A 20,691-nucleotide genomic window follows, 5' to 3' on the forward strand; every position below is an offset into this window, starting at 1 on the left:
CAACAGCTTAACTGCCTTTGAACAGTCTGAGTGTGCTTGGCAGCACACTGAGCTACTGAGTACCCTAGGCACGCAGGATCTCATGTTAAGAGCTCCAGGACATACTTGAAGGCTCTGTGTCTTATGGAGAAAGAGTCTGTTCTTTGAGTGTTAGCCTTAGGGAAGCTTTCAAAATGCATGTTCAGACAATAAGGTGGTATTGATTTGTGCATTATAAATTGATTAGAAAGTTAAAGGAGCTGGTAGACTAGTGCAATTTATATCAGTTTGTTTTCAGGAATGTAAGGAGGATTTAATTTTTCTGAGAAAATAGATGTGGTATGTATTAGGAAAGATGGTTGGCTTGAGAAATAAGAAATGTGAGATGCCAAATAAGCCACAAAATCATTTGGCCTACCAGTTGTCAGGCAGGCATGGAAAGGGGTTACTGTAATGAGAAAGAAGATACAAGTCTAACATCAATAGTCATGCAGTGTATTTAATGCCCCCCCTAACAAATCAGTCAGTGTGAGCATGTCTCTGCTGCTTTCAGGCTCTATCTTTGTCAGAAATTGAACCAAAGAGACCATTGCAGCAAAGGAGCTAGGGGAAATATTAAAAAGTAGGGAAGAAATTGAGTATTGTAGTGCTGGTGAGGTAGAGACGTGAGGGGACTGTAGCAAAGCAGCAGGTACATGACCAACATAAGTCCTTGTGCTAACTTCTTCCATGACCTGTGTTGAGTAGCCTCTGGTACTTGTAGCTCTTCCCTCAGCACCATCTTAGTGCTTTTAATCCCAAAGTCACTGCAGTGGAAAGACAACTGTAAAATTATGAGTGCTTTGGATTTCATCCTTGATGTGCAAGCCATAGTCAAGTATTCAGGAACAGGCTGCTAATGAATTAAAAACAAAACAAAACCAAAAAAACAACCCCGAAACCACATCACTTCTCCCCCTCCCCCCACCAAAAAAAAACCCTGGAGTGAGCAAATATTGCTGCCAAATTATTCTGTAATTAACAGACCAATAAAAATTCTCTGGAGGTGACAGTCAATATGCAGTTACTCAAATGATGTGAAAGAGCTGTGTTGTACTTTCAGTAATGTGCCAAGGTAGGGTAACTGGAGCTACACTGGTGTAAATATGAAGAAGTGGGACCCAGTGTCCAGATTTACAATAATGCAGTAGGGAATAAGGAGTAGAATGTGTGCTGGGAGACAGAGAGCAGTGGTAGTTCTGTGAAGTATTTTAGAATCAGTGTCTCATTGTAAGGTTTTGAATTTCTATAGACATCTGTGGGATTACTGTAGCTTGCATCCTGTCAGGCTCCAGACGGTATTTTACTATTTTGACAGTGTTTTTTTACTAGATTCACCCCAACAAGGCATATCTGTAGACAGTTTTGCAGTCTGAATAGATCACAGTAAGAATTCGTCTTGTTTGTTTTGCAGAGTTGTAGCCCATGCAAGTAATCAACCTTGAGTAGCTGTGTAACCCTCTTTAGCAGAGGTCAACAAGATATTGTGCATAAAGACTGTGATATCTTTCAAGATCCAGATGAATTATATCAAATATCTATTTATGTTCTACATACTACTGAGTGATTTTTAAAATATCTATTGCTTTATTTTAGTACTATCTAAAAATCAAAGTAGTTAAAGAAGGCTTCCTTAAAGCCATGTATCTTTGCTGCAGTTGGTAACTGAGGTGTCTTGTCACCCTACATGCTATGATACGGATGCTGGGAAGAGAACAATGCTTGCCCTTTCTCTTCTTTCTTAAGAGTCTGAGTGCTGCAGAGTTCTTAACTTACTATACTAGTGAATTTCTTTCATGCTGTTTTGAGCTGTTCAGAAATCATGAACTCAACTTAGTTTAGCATAAATTCAGGAAATATAGTATGTGAGATCTAACTGTCATTTATTATGGTTGTGTGATGATGACACAGTTTCAACTTGTTAGGATTGTCTTTAATTGTTTGGATTGGACCAGGCTTTTCCTGTATAAGAGTGCTGCTCTTATTATGAGAGCTTGTTCCAGCTCTTCTCTCTCTCTAGATGTTCCAGCTTATGAGTTTTTTAGAGCTCGAGACAGTTTCATCTCTTCTTGATGCTTTTATCGGCAGCCTGCAATTATTCCATAGATTTCAATAAGATTTTTTTTTTTTTGCTACAAATGCAGTTGGAGTAGCCCATACACATATCTTCCAAGGCATATTTGTAGTCTGTGAGGTTCCAGAGAAGACTGGAATCATTGAAGATGATTGGTGAAGTGTCTAGTTATCAAAGACTATTTGCAGTGCACTGGGGGCAGATTGATTTCCAGCCAACGCTGACTTTTGTATTCACAGATCTTTAAAGGAATTTCCTCTCAGTTGTCTCAGAACAAACAAGACCAGCTAACTTAGAGAACTTTAATTTGTTGATAAATCTCAAAAAGATTTCTGTAACAAATTGTTGTAAAAATTACGATGAATCACGATTAATGTGTATGGTGTTTTTATGAAGAGTTTTTGATCAAAGGAAAGACAGAAAAAAAGGAGAGAAACATTATTTCTCCCCACTCCCAATTAGGTAATACCCATTTATAAGATGTTAATGATAGCATGACACAATGGGGGTTTCTTACAAAATTGCTAGTTTACTAAATGCGTTTTAGTCATCTATAAATTTCACATTATCAAGTGCTCTGTAGCATCTAATATTGATTCCAGTTTCTCATTGGACAACTTATTCTCCTTTTGGATTGATAATTTACTAACTTGTCCTGGTTTCAGCAGGGGTGGAGTTAATTTTCCTCTTAGTAGCCAGTGTGTTTCGGATTTCGTGTGTGAAGAATGTTGATAAAATCTCTTTGATGATACGAGTTGTTTTTAATGAGACCAAGGACACTGTCTGGCTTTCCAAGTCTCGTTAATGTGCAGATATGGGAAGCTGGGCAAAAGACAGAATAATTGATCCAAACTGGCCAAAGAGAGTATTCCATACCATAAATGTCATGCTCAGTATATAAGTGGGGGTTTCCCATGGGAGGGGGCATCCCATTCCTTTCTGGCATCAATTCCATTCGGGCACCCTTGGCATCCTATGCTTCTCTCTTGCTTGCTGGCATCGTTCTCTCTACCTTGCTAGCTTGCTCTCCCCCCTTTGCTTGCTGCTCGATGTCGTTTCCGTGATCACTGCTCGAGACGGGCTGCGTTGGTCACTGGGACATCGGGTGGTGAGAAATCGTACATTGTTCTTTTTGCATATTTTGTATATATTAATATCCTTACAGTCTGTTATTTTTGTAGTATTTTAGTAAACTGTTTTTATCTCAACCCACGAGTTTTCCTTTCTTCTCAATTTCTCTCCCCTGTCCCGCTGGGTAGGGGGAGGGTGAGTGAGAAACTGTGTGGTGACTCGGACTAAACCACCACATAACTTTTATTTTTAAAGAATTGTAGATTCTTGTAGATATTTTCTCTACTTGCAAACAAGAGAAATGCCCACACATTCCTTACTTTAGATCTTAATTCCAGCTTTGTGTTGTGCAGACTTCTCCCCCTGCCTCAGCAGTATCGTATCTTGAATTATGATTACTCCTCAGCCTTTGCTGTTCAGGGGTTTTGTTTTTAGCTGTGTTTGTAGAGGTGGACATTTTTGAAGCATACTGATGTATTTTATTTGAGATACATACATATTCATTAATCTCTCTGATCATGTCATCTGCATAATTCTCAGGTACTTTAAACATTGAAACAAGACTTGAAATCTCACATATCTATCTCAACCTAAACAAATGGTAAGGCAGTGTGATTGTTCTTAGCTATGTTGTTGCTACATAGGTGTTAAAAAAAGCAAAGCTGAAGACTTGAGCTTTGTGTATCTTGAGTTGTGGTAAGGTCCATGGTCATCATGCACGCAGCATTTGCTTGCAGAGTGCACATCCAGTTCTCTAAGACTCTTGTTTCCTGAGTTCCTCTTCCAGCTCAGATGGACTGTCAGTTTTGGCTGAGGATTTTCAGAGGAGGCTAACGCAGAGCTGCAACCAACAGGTAGACTTCGAAATGTAATGGAAATGAGTTATCTGAATGTCTTGTTTCCCTTTTAAAAGTTTTAGCTGTTAGTGTTCCGGTGGACCATAACTGTCCTACTATGATGTTGGAGAAGGCAAGAGAAAGCTAGTTGAAGGCTTTGAATGTGATGGAGACCTGAGAATGGACTTCTTAAATGGAGCTATAGGTATTAGGTAGTTTGTCATGACCTGTTTTGCACTTTAAAGCTTGTGAATGTTTTTCTGAAATATATATACGATGATTTTATTCTCATCAAGAGAATAACTATGTTAAAAGATTTATTCAGAACATAATAACATAGAAATGCCTGGATGAGGCTCTGAGCAACCTGATCTAGTCAGGAATGTCCCTGCTCCTTGCAGGGGGGTTGCACTAGATGACCTTTGAAGGTCCCTTCCAACCCTAACCATTCTATGATTCTATGATTCTATGTCTGTTTCATAAATATGTCTGAGTTATATAACTGATTGTAGATGTAAGAAGTTTTCTTTTTCCTCAGTTGTTTGCATATTCAGTGCCAGAGAGAGCCACAAACTGCAAATTATTTCAACAATCAAAGAGTCTTAATAAGGAGGGAATGCTACTGAGCATACAAGTTCTTAATGGAATTTCCTTCTTGCTGATCAACATCAACTCAATAGTGTGTGGCAATAGCTTTACTAACCAGTTTTCAAACCAGACGTTGATTTGCACTGGCATTCAGAGACCTGGAACGTGACTGTCCATATTTGAAATCTTAAAGCTAAGTGATTTTTCTGTAATTTCTAAAGGCCAGTATTATTGTTTTCAGTTAAGTTCTATATACCCCCTGATAAACATTCAAGGTAATAGGGTGCTAGGTGTGAGTGAGGGGTTTAGAAGTTGCTTCAGAAGAACTGTCTGAAGCAACCCACTCGTTTCTGAGAGGCAGGACGTAGCATGATTATTAGCATTTACTCCTTTAACTTTCTACTGCCAGATCGAGCACGTTTTGTGAAGAACAAATACATTTTACATACTGGACAGAGTTTGAGATATCTTTTGTATTATGTTTATTGGTTGGACAGTTGTCTGTGTTCAATACAGCCTTATTAGAAGTTATATTAGCTGACTGTCCTTGCGGGAGATCATTGCCTGTTCTCACAGTAGCTAGGAGCAGGAAGTATAGTAGATACGAGGAGTCATCTTGATTGCCATTCAATTTCCCCGACTGTTAAAAATTGTTCTTGGAATCATAAATGTTATCAAGGGAAGTTCTAAGTTTGATGCCAGTTTCCTCTTTAGTTTTAACTGCATTAAGTTCCCTGCTAAATGATAAAGGTACTAGGTTACCTTTTAGAAACTTCATTACAGTGGATAAAAGTTGGCCACAGGTGTATCTGCCTGCTTGCTACTGATGTCGGTTGTAGCATCTTTAAAGCAGGCTCATTTAAGCTGAAAAGGACATTTTAGGTGAGTGATTAAAATGAGCTTGAAAAAGCAGCACTGTAGAGCAGCAGTCAGTTGGAATTTTCTTGGTGCCTCCTCTGTGCTGTATACTCTGGTTTCTTGTGTGCAAAAGCAGACAGTGTGCAGGATCTGGCCTGGAATTAAAATATTAGATTAATCAACTCACAAATGATAAAATAAGGCCTCCTGGGATAATTCTTAGTAATAATCGAAGCAGGCAAATTGTCTTGAGTGGGGGCATTTGATTTGTAACCTTCTTCTGTAATGGTCAATTTAGACTCACAAAACGAATTTTTTAAAGATGTAGGAATAGCTAATGATCTAGATATGTTCTTCTACTAATTTTGAACTATTTGAATGTATTTATAGATTGAAATATGTTACCATTTTTAAAAGGAAGAAGCTACAAATAAATTTGAATATAGAATTAAAAGGAGTGTGCGTGGTTTACATATGTGGTGGAGCCAGAGCTTCAAAGCTATTTATTTTTCTTAAACCCATCTTCTCCATTTGGAACTGTGCCAACAACACAGTCCAAGCTTTCACTAAGATACACTCCTTCAGAGATGAATTAATTCTTACACCAGAGATTGAGAGCATCACCTTTGTATTGCTGGAAGCCCTAGCCCTGTTGGGATTTTAGCTCCAGGGTTTTCATACAAAGCAAATTAAACTGCTGGAAAAAAAATCTAAAGGTCATCTTGCAACCAAGGCTTGCCTTTTTTTTAACTAATACTGAGTTTTTAATCTAAGTACACACATGCACACTCTCCACACTCCCCACCTCTCCAGAATTAGAGTGGTATTTTATAAAGCCACCATCATCAAACTTGAGTCCACCAACTTTATCCCATGGTGGAAGGAGTGACCTTCCCATGCCAAGAATACAAAGTAGACAGAAATAATGTCGTCTTGCATTTCGCTGGTTTTCAGTGTTATGCAACCAGTTGTTGCTGTGCTAGCTTGCTATTTTTTGAAGGAGCATGTTTTGTCAGCTGTTGAGTCATTGAGCTATTGACAGTCATTAGGAAAGTTTTTTGTACAAAGCTCAAAAATAACTTTGGGAATTTATCTCATCTCTCTCTTTAACATACAGGCACATTACAGAGATACAGATTTATATACATGAAATGGGAATGCACTATTGAGGATTCCAACTTAGAATGGGACTCGGGGAAAAAAATGAGGATGGTTTTCTCTATTTTTCAGTTGATGTCAGTGAGGAAAGTAAAAATGGTATACCCAGTCACTTTAAATACCATTCTTACTGTAATCCACTTGCTGCTGTTGAGCTGCAGTGCGATAATGGATATTCTGCTCCTGGGACACTGTAAGAGAAAGTGGTGCAATTGCAGTCAGGAACCTGTTAGCTTTTGTGTGTGTGTACTCTGCTTTTCCTAACAAAGTAATAGTTGGCAGAGGTGAACTGGAACTGCTGATGGATGTGTGAAAAATGCTGCTGGAGTGTCTAGGTTTACTATTGCTGGCAAAATTAAAGCTCCCGAGCTGTCTAGCTAGTCGTGTGGATATACACATTGCCAGTTTTCAGAGGGGTCACAAGTTAGGAAGAGGTAGATACTGCTACGTCTTTCTTCTCTTTGCTCTCTCAGGAAGGGAGAGAGCTTTGGTGTGTGTTTTAAATAGGAACAAATAAGCTGTATTGCTTCACTATTTCCCTCCCTGCCCTGGTTTTCTTTCTTACCAATGTGGCCTCCTTACCTGACCTTTCTGTCCCTCAGCCCCTGCTTCTGGAATCTTTCTAGTGTTTTTATAAAGCTATAAACAGAGGCTGATGAATCCCAGAATGCTTAGTGTACAAAATTCTTCTTTGATTTTATTACCATCTGATCAATACTAATGTTTTATGTCCCCCTGGTCCCTCCCGCCCTCCAATGTCTTCAGCTTTTAATTCTCCTTACTAATTAAGGCAATTTAGAAGCATCAAGCCCCAAAATGGCAGTGTTTGTAGTTGGGTAGTGCAGCTCCGCTTATCTACTAGTGTCCTTGTGCCCAGCTAGCAGTCTGGCAGCAAAATTTGTCTTATTGAAAGATCTGAAATAGGGAAGGCTGAATGGCCGACCTGGAGTTGAAATAAGGCAGTGGGGGCCCTTCCTCCCCACGCGTGGGCAGCAGGTGGCAGTGTGAGTCCGTAACAGTTTGAGCAGATAAATTTGAGCTACAGTCAGAAAAAATGAAAAGAAAAATCATTTATTTTTACTCTGTATTAGTCTTCTGACCTAATCAGTAAAAAAGTCATTATTTACACAACACTGGGCAATATGCGTTGTAATTTTTAACAAATAATAGGAAACTGTTAGTGTTTTCACAGAAAATACCGTTCTGTCTTGTGCAGCAATGGTCATTTATCACTGCACTTTGTGAAATCACTCATTTGTTCTAATTTGAATGTAAATGACTCTAAGGTTTTACAAATAAGGTGACAGACTCACATAAATGTAATTGCAGGGTTCATCTCTCTCTTTTTATATATCACTCATTAAGTTATGAATTAAATACATCGTATTAAACCAGGGGCATGTCCAATGATGATATTGTAATGGCAAATTACTCTATGCTATTAGAGGTGTATTTTTTATTCATGGACATTAATTTGTCATTAAGCGGCATTAGTTTAGCACTTTTATGTGGAAGACGTGACCTGAAAGAGGAGACTTACAGTTCTAATGTGGAAGAACAGGAATACAGGCACCAGATATACAGAGCTGCTTTTACTTTCTGTGAAGAAGCAAACGGACATTTTATTTAGATTTACTTTCATCTAAAGCAATTTGAGTTGTTAAGCCATTTTAGCAGAGATATTTCTGAAACATGAAAATGCTTTGGCTGTAAAGTATTTACCAATATGGGAAAAGCTAGAATGCTAAGTACGAAATGGTGCCTATAAATCATTTGTAACCTCTGAACCCGAACAGAACATTGGACTTGAACTGAGTTACAGTCTGATTTTATCTGAGAAGTATCACTGTGGTAGAGAGTTAATTGTCCATCTTTTCTTTCCTCTGTTACTGGCTTAGCCAAGATAGAACTGATTTTTGTTCCTTCTTAATTATGAAGTAAATATCTCTTACCTCCTCTATACTTTGTGTTTTTAAACACACTTATTATTTTCACAGCGATCAATTTCAAGTTTGAAATGTTAAACAGGAGCTGAATCCTTCTTAAGAAAATGAATGAGAAAATGTGTTATTTGATGAAATTTGAGAGGCAACTTGGCACTTGAAGTATTAAACTGAGAAAAATAGTGAATGACTCGATCTGCTCCATCTTCAAAAGATATTAAAAAAGACCTTGTAAATTTTATTTTCATACAGTCAGTTTAATAGAAGAGACTATCCTTTGAAAACCTGATTTACTTAATGGTGGAGGTGGACTACAGTCATAAGGATTCAAGTTAATACATCCCCCAGTTTGGCAGTATTTTATATGTATAGTATTTTGTATTTTAGACTTTTCTTTTCACCATCTCTCATTAAAGGCAAAATGTCTGAACTTGAAATGAATCTATGTAGTTGATTCCTGCCCCATTATATATAATGTTTTTCTGATGATTTAATCATTACTTTTTGATCCATTTATCTGAACTGCTCACAACACACTCAGGTAGTGTGTTGTGCTAGTTAAGAAGAAAGATTTGTGATGAAAATTATCTAAGCCTAAAGTGTACATAAGTAGTTTCAGAAATGGAAGTACCCCAAGTTATTATCTAATTTTAACTACTGTTAAATACTATTTCAGTACTTAGTAGAGAAATATTTTTCACTGAACTATTTCAGTTTGTAGGGGAGTACAAAGAAGGAAACAAGTTCCGTGTAAGGCTGTTGATGTTTTCCGGTAGATCTCTTAGCAGCGCTAAATGAGACAGCATTTTAGCCTGTTCTGTCATTTATAGTGTTTTATTTGCACAACTGCATAGGAGTAGAATTTGCTGGGGAACTTGCTTCAGAATTGTGATGTAGACTAATTCTATTTGAAATAAAACCTCCATTTCTGCCCAGGGTATTGAATAGGCCTTGAACTCAGAATGAATATAAATGTATACATGCTGTCTTACTGAATCTTCAGCCAATATGTAATCAGAGCTTTGAAAGTTATAAATTGTCCTCATTCATCTCACTAATTCTAAAACTTAAAGATAAAAACCTAAAGATTAGTCGTATCAACAGCTTTATTGACCATCAGTAATGTCCTGCTAGTGTTTTATTCAAACTGAAAAATATTTGTGACTTTATTCACTTTTTTCTTGTGTAATATATTCTAAACATCTGTTTATTAATTTAGAGGAAGTTGCTGCTAGATTTCACATCTGTTTCAAGTGCCTTACAGTATTTGTGATTTCTACTACAGAGTGTGTCTAACTGCATAGGTGGCATTGGATGTTGAATAACTTAAGCCAGGACTTTTATTTGCAGTTCAGCAGGAGTTGAGCTGGTAACACATGGAATTGTCCCTATGGTCATTTTATAGGAACTGTTGTGTCCTCTAGATTAGAAGAGTAGTAATATGTTGGCTGGACTTTCCTCGTAAACACTTCGATCTTTGTTGTGAAAATTTCCAAAGCCACTCAAAGGAGATTTTTTTTCCTAAATTTCATTTCAGTATTTTCTCCTTTCTCCATAAGCCACGTGTTCTAATTATATATGCAAAAGGCCTTGAATTTCCATAGTGTCTAAGCATACCTGTTTACTTACCATGGGGAAAGTTTTGTATTAACCTCAGGTAGGTTCAGCCCCTCAAACACATTCATTCCCACTGACTTGAAATGGCATGTTGTGGACATGGAGAAAGCTAGGGGGACAGACCCAATGTCGTATGCCAGGCCCAAAATCAGTGTCTATATATGCTTGTATTTTGTTTTTGCCTGCCTCACAATATTTTTACTCATATTTACTGCCTTATGATCTTCGTTGGAAACTGAAATATGCAAGGAATTATATCTATATACAGTGATGATGTCAGGGACCCCCAGAGACTGATGTTTAATGTTTACTGTAACTGAACACTTGAAAGTATTTGTTGGAAGTCTTAACTTGAAAATATGTCATCCACCATTGGTAAAAAGTCCTAATCAGGGTCTGGACCCATATAGCACCATTCACACCTAGACCAAGAGTTGAACAAATTAATGGAACTTCTTGAAAAGGAATAAAAGATGGCAAAAATTATTAGTGTTCGTAGTGAATAGTTTGGGGTGGGAAAAAACAAACATCTTTAGTTATATATAACCTTGATAAGCTGCTGTTAGCATTTTGCTTTTAAATGTGTTTGAAATCTTTGAAATTAGGATATTTTAGCAACTTCCTTATTAAAAATTGTATTTGAAAAGGACTAATTTTTGTATCATTGCATGGAATAATAATTGGCTAAAAACTTTTCCAGTAAGCTCTAATTAATTTTTAAACAGTGACTGTTCTTGTTACATTAGCTGCAGATGTACATTCTTTTTGAAGTAACTGAGCTATGTCCCTCCTCTAAATGCCCTTCCAATTTTCTATTAAAGGGTGTCTAGCTTCAATTTGTTCTGTATTTGTTTTGTATTTAAAGGGGGATACAGAACAGGGGTCTTAAAATACTTCAAGATTTTGAGATTCTGGCAAGCGTCTGTAGTTGTGAACACTTAGAAGCTGGGCCTACAATGATCTATTCTGCTTTTAAAGGTGGTATCTTCAAGGTGAAATCTTGAAGCTAGAGAGAATTTCATATGATACATTGATTAAATATTGTTCTCTTCTATGTTTCTGTGGGGAAAAAACCTTTGGTGATAAAGCACAGCTGTTTGAGACTTGGGGAGTGGTGGGAATTATTTTTTTATTGGTAAGGACTGCTAGAAACTGAATGAACAGCAGTTGTCATGGTCTTTGAAGGCTCGTGCCTTCCTGATGCTTAGCACCTTCAGCAATGTGAAGTTCACATGTGTTAGTTCTGGGAGGAATTGTGACTTGTTTGGCACTACTGAAGGTGAGATGTAGGAAATGTCAAACTGGACATTGAGTCAAGGTCCATTTTTTTACATTTGAGCTTTGCCCTTTTCTAGGTTTTCTGCTTTTGAGAGTCGTATTTATAATAATTTCTGACCAAGAGAGTGATAAGTGAATCTCCAGTCAATAATGCTTAAAATACAAGCAAATCCCCCTTGATCTTCACATGTAATGAATTTTTTTTTAATTCATTGATGCTTCCAGAGTTTTTAAAGTTCTTTTACTTTCTTTCCCCCTATGTGAGCTACTACTATCTATTTTTATCCTGTTTACCTTTGAAATCAGTTCTGATTATTATGTAGTAAACCTACTAATCAGCACAGCTCCTAGTCATGGCAAAGAGAGATGTTCCTTTCACTACGTAAATTTAGGGACAGAGTGTTTTAGAGGGTTTTATTTTATAGTGACATAATGCTTATACAAAACATGTTACAGACATTTTGCTGATATATTGAGCTGTATAAAAAACTTTAAATTGTGTTAAAGTTAGGGGTGGGGTAACTGCTAGAGCACTGGAGTGGATTCCAAGCATTGGAGGTTCTGATTTTTTGTATCTTCTCCATCATGGGAAATCTTTTAAATTATTCTTCAACTCTCTCATTTTTCTCTGTAAAATGAGAATTTGCTTTGGCTTATTGCTGTAAGCAAAAAATTTCGTAGTGAATTTTGAGCTGAGGTCAGATATTTCAGGAGCATAGAGATACCTGAACAAATGACAGTTTTCCAATTAAAATTGAAATATTGCCTTTTTATCATTTGCATACTTATAATCAGGTTCTTTTAGCTGCTGAGTACCCTCATATCTTCCTGCAGCGGGAACAAGTCTCTGGCTTTTCAGAGGAATGTGAAACAGTATATCCTCAGAGGTCAAATTGCGCAAATATTTCCTTCTTTATTTGTACAGACAACTGGCAAAAATTTGGTTTATTGCAGTCCTTTTTTCAATGCAGAGATGCAAATTGTGCATAAACACACTAAGGCAATGCAAACAGTCCTGTACTTCCTAGTCCAGTGGCCAGGGTAACTTTGATCCTACATTCATGAGCCAGAAACTATTTTCTGAAAAATTGATCAGAACTTCTTTGCTTTCCTGTGTTCTCTCCATTTTATAAATGTCTTTGCTCAAGATCAAATCCACCAGGAGTCTTTCTGTAAGAAACTAAGTTGAGCACCTTAAATCTTGCAAGATTGGTTTTCCAGCCTGTAGTATTTTTGTATCCTTAAAGCGTGGACTTCAGAACTGGGACCAATATTTGAGCAGTAGCCTTAAAAATGCAATGTTGAAGCAGCAAGAGGGTTTGTTTATTTTATTGGACAGTACTTGGTGTGCGTTTTATGACATAAGCCTTTTTTTTTTTTTTTTTTTTGCCACAGCACTTTTCTGAGAACTGATATTCCTATTTATGACTGCTTCTTAGTGCCTCCTGATGGCCTGTAAGTGTTGTTCCAAACAGAGCCTGGTATATTTTCTGTATTGGCTATGTTACTGGTTCTCAGATATTTTTAAATTTTTTTTTCTTTTTAATATGATGACTTTGCCAGCAAAGCCAGACAATACTCATATTCTGTCATTCTCATAATTTATTACTTTACTGCTTTTGCAGAGTCTTCTGCAAACTCTGTGGGCAAAACTTACCATTCTCTAGTTCAATTAAACTGTTAACAGTATTGGACCAAGAATCAATTCCTTGAGGACTCTGCTGGAAAAAGTTACACTGCTTTGTAACTTACTGTTAATAACTTCGTTCTCAGATTGTCATTGAACATTTAAGATGCATCCTACTAAAAGTATATAATATATTAAATGTATGAAATATTACAATGTTCAGCTTTCTCTAATACCGGTTGTGTTAAATTTGTTCCATTTTATTCTGCCAATATTTCTCATAAACTTGGGAAAATGAGGTTTTTTTGAGGTTTCAAAAAAAATAAGTTCCCCTACTGATGCCTTATTCCTTTCACACAAGTCAAATGTTAGTAGAGAGCTGGGGTGATGTGATTCTTAGAATGCATTAGGAACTATCAATTTCAAATTGGTGACTGATCCTGCTTTGTCTGTCATAATGATACTCACTATTGCGTTATCCTGCACTGGATTCAGCCTTTCCGTAGTATCACATACTACCTTAAAATTCTGGTAAAGTTGTTTAGCAAATATTTCTGAGATCTGAATTTGTCTCACTACAGTTACCCTTTTCCAATTCTTCGTTTTTAGATGTGTTCATTAGCTTTGTAATCCTTAAGCATTTAGTGACAGGCTGTTGTCTGGGATTCTGAAGCAGAGACAAGTTTTTAAGAAAAGTGGTCACTCGCTGGGTTTATTACAGAGCACACGTATACATCATTGAAATGTTCTAGAAATAAAATGTCATTAAAAGATTCTGGAGCAGAGTTGTTTGAATCATATTATATAATCTTTGCACATGAACACCTCCCCTGTTCTTATTTATATCTAGAGTGTTAACATTAGTATATTGATAATTTTGGAATATGCTCCCTGTTTGTTCTTTAGCGCAACATCATGAGTGATGACTTCCTTTTTTAGTTAGTGACTATCATGCTGTTATCCATCTTCATCATTATTCATTTATATTTCTGCAGAGCAGTTGGAGGAACTATCAGCCAGCCTCCTTGAGAAGCCACGTTTTCTCTGGATTGTGATTCTAACTCTCCTGCTAGGTTCCAGTACTATTTGGTCCTTGTTATCTCAGGGCTTCTTGTGTGGATCTGCTCTCCTGTTCTTTAGTCTGTTTTGTGTTGGTTTTTGTTTTGTTTGTTTGTTTTGTTTTGTTTTCTTTTTTTCCATGCTTCTGCATTTGAAAGCAATAGTGTCTTTCTCTGACCTGCCAGGGCTCCAAAGTGGATCCTAAGCAGCACAACAGAAACAGCCTTTCAGCCTTCAGGTTTTATTGTTGTGATTTGGCCCACAGTGGACAATGATGCAGACAGGATCTTGCTTTGCTGCAGAATAGATTAGGGACAGAGCAACTAGAATGCGATGAGATTTTTAGCTGCGAAGTTCAAGGGAGTGATTACTGAACACATCCAAACTATTTCTTGAAGCAGATGAAGGGGGTCAACGGAAGTTTTTCACAGTGAAGGCAACTTCTACGAGCTATTTCCATTCTGAATATGTTTAATGTGGAAGAGCAATGGCCTTTTCCTGTCAGTCTCGTTCTGTGTAACACCTTTTGAGGTGTTTTCAAGAGGTTTTAATGGAGGTGAGGATTAAGAATGAAAATCACACTTTAACATATTGTATATTAGAAACATATTTTCTACTTGTATTTTCACTGTGTTTGAAAGTTTTTATACTTTATATTGATTTAAAACTTACCTTTTTTTTCAGAATATTAAGAGGATTTCCTTGCCTAGTTTTGAAAAAAATCTTAAGAAAATTATTGAAATAATTTTTCCCCCAATAAGTAACTGGTATGTACTAGGACAAATACAAGATCTGTTATTCAAATACAGAAAAAAATTAAATAAGCAGTTGGAAAATCATTCTGGAGCATCCTCAGTAGAATCTACTGCATCTCTGTGGAAGATATTCAATTCCTATTCATAACATGTTATATTATTTCTGTCCTGCCTGGCAGACGGAAGGGCTGTTACTGTGTCTCACTTGAGGAGCAAGTTTATAGAGAATTTTTGTGTATTAAATCATAGAATGAGCTACTAATGTGGTACTGTCAAGAAAAAGGTAGTTCGAGTCTAGGATATTTCATGCAAGGTAATTTATAAAGCTGAGGAAGTATTAATGCTAGTGTACAAAGTACTGTTGAAAAATCATGAGGACTGCAAAGAGTTTGCCTGTGCAGAAGAATAAATGAAGTCAAACTGGGAGGGATGTAGAAAAGGGCAACTAAGATGATCAGGCAAGCCTGCTTTACGTGAGGAGATTAAAAGAGCTTGGCTTGTTTAGTCTAGCAAAATGAGGGCTGAGTAAGAATATGATTGCTTTCTGTAAATATATCAAGGGGATAAATACTGGAGGAGGGGGGAGCAGAGAGAGAGAGTGTGCTGTTAAAACGAAAAGATAATGTTGGCACAGGAACAAATGCATATAAACTGTCTGAGTAAATTAAGCTGGAAATTAGGAATTGGAATCTCAAAATCAGATGAGCCTTCTTATAATAGTAGTTGGGAGCAAGAACAGAGCGAGTTTTAGATTGATCTTTCTTAATTTATGACAAAGATGATTTAATGGGCTTGTCCAGTATGCCAGGGGAATAGGCTTACACTCCTGTATTCTCATGGCCTTAAACTGTTATTAGAGTCTGCAAAAGAATTGGAAGTGATACTATTGTACTGTCCTATTTTTCTTTATTATTCTTGTTGATGGTAACTAATTTTTTAACTACTACTCCTGTGAACTTTGCGTTTCTAATAGACAAAACTTGCTCTTTCAGGATTAGCAACAAAAAACCCCCACCAAACTGAATATTTAACATAAATGGTTGCTGGTAGTTGATGGGTTAGCTAAGTAGTTTTCAGCTTTCCTCAAGGTATCTAGTAACTCTGGAGAGTTAGCAAAAATATAAACTAATGAAACATCTGTAAAGACTATGTACCAATATTCTGTGATTTCTGCTCTGTTACAGCAGAAGGGCTAGTCATTTAATACCTTGATTTATAACAGTGTTGTAATATAAATAGGAAGCAGGTGGAGTTACAACTGGGTACGATACTTTGGATATTAATGGCTTGGCTTGGCAGTGGAATTCTGAAGCTGTATATACTTTTTCTGTCTTAATTATGCATTCATTAAAAGCTTTTATACCCAACAGAATAAAGTAAATATTGTTTGATCTCTGTAGTGTGCTCCCAGACTGTAGATTTGCACAGCAGGGTCTTGATAATCTGAATAAATTGTATTTCCCCAAGGAGTTTATCTTTCAAATAAGGTCATAAAGAAATGCATTCTTTCCCCTTAGTTCTCCTTGTGCTTTTTCTGCTATTTATAACATGGAGCAGAGGAATAGAAGTATATTGTAGTCTGCTATGTACTTGGTTATGATTAACTGTAATTTATCAATCTGTTACTTACATTCTTTTCTGTGGGTTGTGCAAGGCAATTATTCTTTTAAATACAAATGAATAAAGATGGATTTGGAAGTAATTTAAATACAATGTTTATATCTATTATTCCTGTTTGACAATTTAGCATATTTTTAATATTAAAATACACCTCCATATTAAAACATGGACAATGTCACATCATTTATTTTGAATATTTAATATTGTCGTCTTTCAGATCATGTTTGTTCAGAAAACTGATTTTCTTTTATGAGGGTTTTAAATGTCAGCTCATTGTTAAATTTGTTTGGCATCTAGAGGTTGATACTACTGAATCAGAAGACTAGTTGTGTAGAACAACGATTCTCTTCACAGAGGAGGGAAGCGGGGGGATGTATAGTAAGTAGAAACACATAGGATCAAAGTTTCTAATTTTAGAAGTAGATACTGATAAATAATTTGGCCAATTTATTACATTTATTTGAGTTTACTGTGGGATTTTAGAACTATTTCAACTGCTAGTTGTAAGATCTGTATATATGATCTTACACATTTTCTTAGTCTGAATGCGTTTCAGGAGCATAACACACATCACATTAGAAGAGATAGGATCGCTACCTTTCCCTAATTCTCTTCAGCTCTTAGTGACAGTTCTGCTTGTGTTCATATTTCATCCTTCAGTTCAAAAAAGATAAGTGGCATATATTTAAAATTTTATAAAATAAGATTAAATGTTTCAATTATTTACATAAGCCTGTTTTATATTGCATGTTTTTAAAGAATGTATGCTTGCAATATGGTACCAGAAGAAAGTTGCACGACTTTTAAACTTTGTAGCTGCTCTTTTACACAATATAATAAAATCTGTGGGAAACAAGACACTGCCAGAACTCTCATTCATGACCACACCTACATTTAATTTCGTAGTGACCTATTTCATTTTTTAACCAAGTTTTCAATTCATCTAAGAATTTAGTTTGAAAATCTATTCAAATCAAACTGAATTGACAGTGATTGCTTTGAATATGTCCTGTTGGATTTTTTTTTTTTTTTTTTTTTTTTTTAAAGCTAGAAGGTAAGGTGCATTTTGGGATTTTTTGCAACTAACTCACATTTTAGTCTGGTGTTTCTGAAAGTCTTATCACATGTGAAGACCTAGGTTATCTGATCTGTGGTGTACATCTTATAGTCTCAGTGTGACATTTTTGCCCTCTAGTATAATCACAGAGACAGTAATGCATAGTACTGTATGATTTTGCTTTGAATATTGGCATGATAGTCTGATAATTTTCATTTGTAAAAGCTAATGCACTACTTGCCTTTTTGTCTGTGAAATACAAACCTGTAGATCAAGTCTAACATTACAAAACCAGAAACTAATGTTTCTGATTGCAGGCCAAGACCAGTTTTAACAAAATATACTTGCAATATTCATCAGGCAATAAACTGTAAGTCCAACAGGTCACTAACACATTGTTAGACAAAGCATCAAAAATCCTCAGAAGCTTACTAATGAAAATAAGTAAACAAATAAATCCCTGTAATAAATAAATGAATAGACAAATAAATAAGCATCTGAAATAAGTGAACACATACAAGTAAAAATAATATTGTAAATAAACAACTGATGAGAGTTTATTTATCCATCTGTAAGTGTATTTGGCCTCTTCAACTATATGACATGTTTCATAAAAAAACCTCGGTTGGTGTTGATTTGAGGAGATAGGGGAGTTTAGGGCATCATCAAAAATACCCAAGCCAAAAATTAAGACTTATCAATATCTTTCAAATTTGACTAAAAATGTGGATATTTTTCAGGGGGAAACTGCATTTTTGTGTCAAATTACTGTTTCTCTCTAATAAGAAAAGATTTTCTTATGGTATCTCCAGTTCTGTCCTCTTCTGAAGTCCACCAGAAGCTGTCTGTCCTTCTCTGTTGACACTTAGTGGGGTTTGATCAGGCCTGTGTTTTATTTGGGCTGTTGATCCTCAGATCACAATGTTTGATTATATATTTGTTTATTTTAGTCCTCCCCAGATATAGCTAAGTATACACTGAGCTCTTCTAAATTTCTTTCTGGATGTTTGGCATTGGTTCAATGAGGAAGTTATTTGAAAAGAGTCTTCCAAACCAGGAACGGTAAACCATGGTTGTTGCTTGTCAAATGCTGTGATGTTTACATTGATCATACTCCTATGCGTTGTTGCCACCATTGCATGGCGATCACAGAAGTGGTGGTGTGAGGTACCATCTGTGATCCGCAGATATTAAATCACCTAGCAAGCATACAAACCAGATACTTCTCATGTAAAATTAATTCCTTTCTGTTTCTTTCTGCAATTGAGGAGGATTTATCCTTACCTCATCTATGTTAGTGTGAAGATGAACTGACACTGGCATATCTGTGGCTTTTTGGATGATGGCTGTTAGTGCTTGTTCTGACAATGTAAAGAACTTTTCTTCCAAGAAAATAATGTGAAACTTTATGCAGCAGTTTAAGTAGATAATGAATAGGATTTATCTTTAACGTAAAAGCATGCCAGGGAAGGTGCACTGTTCATACTGGGAGACTGTAACAAGCAGGAGCCTCCACAGGCATCTGATTCAATTTCCTCCGGTACTGACTCCTCTAAGCAGGTGGAAAAAAAATTCTTTCTCCACTCTCCATTGCATATGCATAAACATCTCCACAGTCGTTGGGACAGCCACCCAATTCACACGTTCGAGATGTAGTCCATGAAACCTTCCAAAAAACCCCCTCTTCGCACTTTCCCATCTTCCCTGTTGCTCTGCTCTATCTGCCAGCCGTGCAGCTCATTTGACATTTACAAGATTTCTTGTCAGTTTCATTTGGTGCTGCCATTCCATCCAGCAGAGCAGTGAAAGTGAAATTGACTTAATTTAGTCTGTTTCTCTTTCCTGCTCTAGTCCCTATGTTAACTAACCAGCAAAGTGAAACTGACAAGACTTCTTGTCATTTTCACACATGGAGCTGGTCAAGGAGAAGGCGGCTGATAGGGAGCAACGCGGTAAATTGGAAGATGAAAACCAGGATTGCGGAGGGGAGAGGAAGAGACGTGTCAGCATACAGCAAGAACAGAGAAAAGGGGTAAACGTGCTTATTTCACAGACGTCCTGGGTGCTTTTCTCTAATATGGATGAATTCTTGGCCTCTCCCCTGAAGGGAGCAATATGGTCTAGAATAGCAGTAGTTAACTGTCCAGACGCTAATTTACAGGGATGCCAAGTTGAAAAAACTAACCTATAAATATAGGTTATCTGTTACCAGGATGGAAAAAACTTCCTGCTGTGAGATACTGCAGCTTTTGTCTCAGCAGATTTTCTGCTGCTAGAAGGAGGGGGAGAAAGAATATGAGGCCAACATCCACTATAGTTTGATGTCAGTGGCTGGAAAAAAAGGGTCTATTTGTTCATGGAAGATAAATTTATACATAATAAAATGTAGCTCAGCATCTCGTATTTTGCGAGGTTTCATGAAACTAAAAGTTGTGCTACACAGGTGCTCTGGCTCAATCAAAACAGTAAATAATAAGCAAACAATTGCTTTGTAACAAACTATTGTAGTTAACAAATACATTTCTTTAACCCATGTGTTAACTCCTGTGAGCCATTGTCATACAGTGTAAATAATGCTGGTTTATTATATTATGTGCTAATCCATATTTCTTACAGATGCTGTATACTTATTTAACCTTAGTAGTTGCAATATAAATTAGTGCTATCACATATATTTGCATATGTACCAGTAACATTTACACATACATTTTGAATGAGACTGTGTTAATTAATTTCAAGTTATATTGCCTTCCTTCTCCACAGCTCCAAATGAACTAACTTTTTTCATTGTCTGAGACCTGTGGGATTTTTTCTTCTGTTTTTGGTTTTGTTTTTTTTTTTCTGAGATATATTTTGTTTGCTTCACCCATTTAGGAATTAAATAGTTTTAATTACTTGGACCTGTATAAACTTGCGGACCTCTTCAACCTCACTTTGTTGGAGAATGCAGTGGTTGACTTCTTAGTAAAACATCTCTCTGAGCTATTGAAGAGTCGTCCTGAAGAAGTTCTGGCACTTCCATACTGTCTTCTTCGAGAGGTTTTTAAAAGTGATAGACTCACTTCACTCAGTGAAGAACAAATCTGGCAGGTAAGGAGACTGGTGAGCAAGCAGAATGTGTGATACTCTATA

The 20,691-nt window shown here is 36.6% G+C and overlaps 1 protein-coding gene across 1 annotated transcript in view; it reads left to right on the top strand.

The window, feature by feature from the left end:
* The window catches only part of KLHL32 (kelch like family member 32), a 129,876-nt gene that overhangs the window by 69,847 nt on the left and 39,338 nt on the right, over positions 1 to 20,691 (top strand). The window contains exon 7 of the mRNA XM_086744429.1: positions 20,434 to 20,649. Within this exon, the coding sequence (XP_086600555.1) occupies positions 20,434 to 20,649 (216 nt within the window). The remainder of the gene's footprint in view (positions 1 to 20,433; positions 20,650 to 20,691) is intronic.

The sequence above is a fragment of the Chlamydotis macqueenii genome, chromosome 3 (genome assembly GCF_036417535.1).
Source record: "Chlamydotis macqueenii isolate bChlMac1 chromosome 3, bChlMac1.mat, whole genome shotgun sequence".
Taxonomy (NCBI): domain Eukaryota; kingdom Metazoa; phylum Chordata; class Aves; order Otidiformes; family Otididae; genus Chlamydotis; species Chlamydotis macqueenii.